We start from the raw sequence: 6,000 nt of genomic DNA on the forward strand, positions 1-6,000 counted from the left end.
AACAAAAACTGTATACTACACACCCAGAAACAAATTTAATATTAATCCATTGCTGGCTCGCACTGTGGACGTTTTTGTTGATGATCTAGTGCTCACAAACTAAAATTGCAAATGACGGACATGTTTTGATCATAAAAAAAGGTATGTCACAGCAAGAGACAGAGTACATTGTTATACTTCAAGTAATTTAGTAAAAACAAATAAGTGTGTAAAACCTGCATATAAATACATAATATTTCCTAAAACTGGCAAACTTGTTTGATAGGCATATTGAGCCAGCTATGAATCTTTCCTAAATAGCATTATTATCCATTCTCTGCATATTTCATATTTTTCACGATACATTATGAGCCAGTCTTGTGAAGAGCTAAGCATTAAAAAGCCCTCTCCAACAAGCCATAGTCAAAACAATCCTGTTCAAACCCCCGATTAACAAGATACCATAGAAAACTAAACACATTTAATCAGTAATTGACTTTTCTTACCTTCAACACAGCAATGAATGGCACAAAGTTAGCCCTCTGCAGTCCATTTTTATAAAGGTCTGAAAGAGAAACATTCTATTAACCTCCCTACTTCACATTGAAAATACTGCTCACAAAGATGCCATTCTAAAAAAACACTGATTAAAAAAAGAGGAAAAGAGATAACAGAAAACTGGCTTTGATTTCGAATGATTCGAATAGCTCAAGTGCCAGGAATCGTTAACCAGGCAACAATAAATAAAATAAGATTTACATCTTCAAGAACAGCACATACCGTGCATATGAGACACACATTAGAACTTCCCACACTACATATCGAAGATAGTTATTCACTTTAAATGTTACTTTCTGTGGTATTGAATGTTATAACAATAAACAAAACACAGAGAGTATTCAGAGTCTGTTTCACAGAGTGGCCAAGTTGTGCCCATCTCAAGAGTAATTATCGGTCTCTAATGCTCAAACGCAGTGCTTTGTTTAGGACATAAGCTCTCACCCAATTTTAGGTGGAATGCTTTACCATAGGGTTCCTCCTCAAACCACAACCAATAGCTGTGGTGTGGGGTACAACTCCCCCTCCAGCTCTAATGAAGGAAGGTCCCTAAGAGGACTAGATGTGTGGGCGATGGCGCAGACTGCAACAGTGAAGGGATATGAATTAAAACTATTTCTTGGTGGAATAAAACTTGCTTATTATGTCCGTAAGGGAAATGATTAAAGAGTGGAATCCTCAAGGGACTGGATTAAAAAGTGAAAGGGGACAATCTTCAACCCAAATGTAGAGAGAATAACATGTTTCAGCCTGTCTATTACCCTTTAATGAGTGTGGAGGCATTCATCAGGACCTATAGTCTAGTTACTCTTCCGATCAAGTAATGGGGAAAACTACTACGCTTTAGCAATACAGACAGATAATTACCCTTCAGGTGGGCACCACTTGACCCCTTTTTTGTGTATTGAATGATATAATCCAGGAACAAGAAATTGTACGAACTTAGGGCCTCATTTAGATTTTGGCGAACAGGTTACTCCATCACAACAGTGATGGATATCCCGTTCGCCAAACTATAAATCCCAAAATATCCTATGGGATTTATATTTTAGTGGATGGGATATCCGTCACTGTTGTGATGGAGTAACCTGTTCGCCAAAATCTAAATCAGGCCCTTAGTTTTTCCCTACAGAAAATAAAGCAAGAGAAAAATGAGCAAGTACAACTGCAGTATAAAGACTTCCAAACTTGAGGTTCTAGTCACATCTCCATTAACCCACCTTTTCATTCAGTAAATCCACCTCTCAGACTACAAACAAGAGAATTAGCACCATGGTGCCATATTTTCAAAACTGGACCTCTAGAGTAGATATCATGGAAATGCTTTACTAAATGTTTTAAGAATTTTCGAATAGTAGAAGATCAAAAACACATTTAGCTATCATTTTTAGCAATTCAATTTCAATCCAACCATAACGTAAATAAGTACTGTAAAAGCCAGCAGGTCTGGCGTTGACTGCTAACCTTTTGGCTTCGGTAATGTTCTTGTTCAAGCAGCCCTTGATCCTGTTCAGGCCAGGCCGCTCCCCCACCGCATCAGCACACCCCGCTGGTGCCGTGTCCCTGCCCCTCGCTACTGCTGCTACTGTTGGAAGTTCGAGGCCCTCCTCCACCCGCAGGCTCCCGCCTGCGCCTCATCCCTGGTGGCCCAGTGGTGGGGTATAAGTATTGTAGGTATTGTTCTGCCGGTTTGTCGGCTTTCTCTCTTTTTTGCTCATTTGTGCTTGCTCTGTCCATCCAATTGTATTCTGTCTGCTTTCACTCTCTCTGCTCATCTGCGCTAGGTTTTCTGTCCATCTGATTGTGTTGTGTCCCTGTCTACCTCGCTTTCTTTCAGTTATTCGTGATCCCCCATTGTGCTGCCTCTGCTCCCCTCCGTCTCCCACCCCCTGAGTGAATAAAGTTGCCTCCTTGTCTTTTTTGCTTTTTTCGCCGTCCTTTCCTCCTTTCCCCGCCGCCCGATTCCCGCTCTTTCCTGCCGCTGCGTCCCCCGCGGCCCCGCCCCCTCCCTCCCATTGACTCCCGCTACCCGCCTCCCAGCTGCTCCTTCCTCCCTCCACCCCTTCTTAATGCAGGCCGCTACGCGGCCGCGCCGCTGGCGCGCCAGAGGCAATTACATCTGCGCGCGTCCGCGCCTGGACAGCGCCCAGCGCCAGAACCCCTGGCCCCGGACAGGCCCACCACGCACGACGGACCTTCGACGCCGCCACCCTCCTCGCACTCAACACCGGCCGCTCGACTGCCTGCTACCAAGCCACCCCGAAGCGCACTCACGGACCATTCTCCTGCCGAAATTGCTGCACCAGAACCCGAGCCACCGCCTCCCACACCAGCCCAGGAAACAACAACGACCTCAAGTGCATCCTACTCATCACCCGCTCCATACACAGGCACGCCATCGAACTCTGGGACCGCCTCGACTCAACAGCCCCGGACGTCGCATTCCTGATGGAAACCTGGATGAACGCCTCCTCGGCCCCTGACAACGCCATTGCCATCCCGGACGGCTACAAAATCATCCGGAGGGACAGTACCAACAAGGTCGGAGGAGGAATCGCCATCGTCCACAGGAACACCCTCAGAGTCACATACAGCACCGAAGAAACTCTCAGCACCGCCGAGCACCTACACTTCCAGATCCACATCGACCCCAAGACCACCCTCAGAGGAACACTCATCTACAGACCACCGGGTCCACGCCCACAATTCAGCGAATCCATCGCCGACTTCGTCAGCACGCACGCCCTCGCCACCACAGACTACATCCTCCTGGGGGACCTGAACTTCCACCTGGAGAACAACAATGACAACAACACCACCACCCTGCTCGACAACCTCTCCAACTTCGGACTAAATCAACTAGTGAATACCCTGACCCACCACGCAGGCCACACGCTGGACCCCATCTTCTCTGCCAGCACCAACGTCACGGTCAGCCACACCACCACTCTCCACTGGACCGACCACCGATGCATCCACTTCTCCTACAAGAAACTCACTGCACACATCCAACCGCCGCAGATCCCCCGAAGATGCTGGAGCAAAGTCACCACTGACCAGCTGACTGCCCCCCTCGTCCAGGGCCCCCGGCCAACGCCTCGGACACCAACACAGCCGCCTGAAACCGCACACAGTGGATCAACAACTGCGCCGACACCCTCGCCCCTATCAAGAACCCTCTGAACAAGCACAACAGCAGGAGAACCACCTGGTTCACCACAGACCTCAAGGACTCCAAAAAATCCAGCCGAACTCTAGAGAAAGCCTGGCGCCAAAACGGACAGCGGAAAACCTCTAGGCCCTTAAGACCGCCACACGCAGACACCACCAGCTCATCCGCATCGCCAAGAGAACGGTCTTCAGAGAGCGCATAGACAACAATGCACACAACAGCAAGGGGCTCTTCAGCATCATGAAGGAACTCTCCAACCCAAGCTCCAACTCCAACGACATCCCCCCTCACAAGACCTCTGCGACTCCCTCGCAGCCTTCTTCCACCGCAAGATCGCCGACATACACGACAGCTTCGCGAACCAGACGCCTCCACCAGCCGCAGAACCAACGCCCCCAACGCCCTCCTCAGTCACTGGACCTCCGTCAACAGCGAAGACGTCACCCAGATCATGAACACCATCCACTCCAGCTCTCCATATGACCCCTGCCCTCACCACATCTTCAACAAAGCAGACACCATCATCGCACCCCACCTCTGAGACATCATCAACAGCTCCTTCGAATCTGCCACCTTCCCTGAGAGTTGGAAATACGCTGAAATCAACGCCCTCCTTAAGAAGCAGACAGCAGACCCCAAGGACCTCAAGAATTTCCGTCCCATCTCCCTGCTCCCCTTCCCGGCGAAGGTCACAGAGAAAGCAGTCAACAAGCAACTGACCAACTTCTTCAAAACCAACGGCTCCCTCGACCCGTCCCAGTCTGGCTTCCGCAGGAACCACAGCACCGAGACCGCCCTCATCGCCGCCACCGACGACATCAGAACCCTGCTCGACAACAGAGAAACCGCAGCCCTCATCCTCCTAGACCTCTCAGCTGCCTTCGGCACCGTCTGCCACCGCACCCTAAAAACACGTCTCCACAACACAGGGATCCAGGAAAAGGCCCTGGACTGGATCTCCTCCTTCCTTACCGACAGAACCCAGAGAGTCCGCCTACCCCGTTCCACTCAGAGGCCACCAAGATCATCTGCGTTCCACTCAGAGGCCACCAAGGCTCTTCACTCAGCCCGACGCACTTCAACATCTACATGAGCCCCCTCGCCAACATCGCCTGCGCACACGACCTCAACATCATCTCCTATACGACACCCAGCTGATCCTCTCCCTGACCAAAGACCCAGTCACCGCCAAATCCAACTTCCAAGAAGGAATGAGGGCCCTCGCCGAATGGATGAAGATCAGCTGCCTGAAACTGAACACAGACAAGACAGAGGTCCTCATCCTTGGACCATCCCCTTCCGCCTGGAACGACTCTTGGTGGCCCGCCGCCCTGGGCACAGCACCAACTCCCACAGACCACGCACGCAACCTTTGGTTCATCCTGGACTCATCGCTCACTATGACCAAGCAAGTCAACGCCATCTCCTCCTCCTGCTGCTTCAACACCCTCCGCATGCTACGAAAGATCTTCAAATGGATCCCCACGGAAACAAGAAGGACTGTCACCCAAGCCCTCGTCACAAGCCGGCTCGACTATGGCAACGCACTCTATGCGGGGACAACGGCCAAGCTACAGAAAAGACTACAACGCATACAGAATGCCTCCGCACGCCTCATCCTGGACATCCCCAGCCACAGCCACATCACCACCCACCTGAGAGACCTGCAATGGCTCCCCGTCAACAAGAGGATCACATTCAAGCTCCTCACCCACGCACACAAAGCGCTCCACAACGCCGGACCCGAATACCTCAACAAACGCCTCTCCTTCTACGCCCGACTCGTCAACTCCGCTCAGCCAGCCTCGCACTCGCCACCGTACCACTCACCAGAAGAACAACAACAGGCAGCAGATCTTTCTCCTACCTCGTCGCCAAGACCTGGAACTCCCTCCCCACTCACCTCCGACTGATCCAAGACCGTCTCACCTTCAGGAGACACCTCAAGACCTGGCTGTTCGAGCAGTAGCAGCAACCCCCCCCCCCCCCCCCCCACCCTCAGCGCCTTGAAACCCTCGCGGGTGAGTAGTGCGCTCTATAAATGTACTGATTGATTGATTGTTCGCAAATGGTTTTTGTGTAAAGGAACATACTGTATAAAAACGAACATGGTTAAAAGTGTGTATATATATATATATATATATATATATATATATATATATATATATATATATATATATATCAACTCCACAACTTCCCAGTGCCTTGGTGCACTCAAGCAGGAACACGGACTCAACCATGCGGCAAAATCAGATTTTTATTTTTGTATTTTTTCACAAATGCGTGGAATG

At 50.1% G+C, this 6,000-nt stretch overlaps 1 protein-coding gene across 1 annotated transcript in view; it reads right to left on the reverse strand.

The window, feature by feature from the left end:
• AFG1L (AFG1 like ATPase) overlaps positions 1 to 6,000 on the reverse strand; it is a 685,824-nt gene that overhangs the window by 306,242 nt on the left and 373,582 nt on the right. Inside the window, exon 7 of the mRNA XM_086926682.1 lies at positions 486 to 544. Coding sequence (XP_086782808.1) covers positions 486 to 544 — 59 coding nt within the window. The remainder of the gene's footprint in view (positions 1 to 485; positions 545 to 6,000) is intronic.

This window comes from Lissotriton vulgaris, chromosome 6, assembly GCF_964263255.1.
Source record: "Lissotriton vulgaris chromosome 6, aLisVul1.2, whole genome shotgun sequence".
In the NCBI taxonomy this organism is placed as follows: domain Eukaryota; kingdom Metazoa; phylum Chordata; class Amphibia; order Caudata; family Salamandridae; genus Lissotriton; species Lissotriton vulgaris.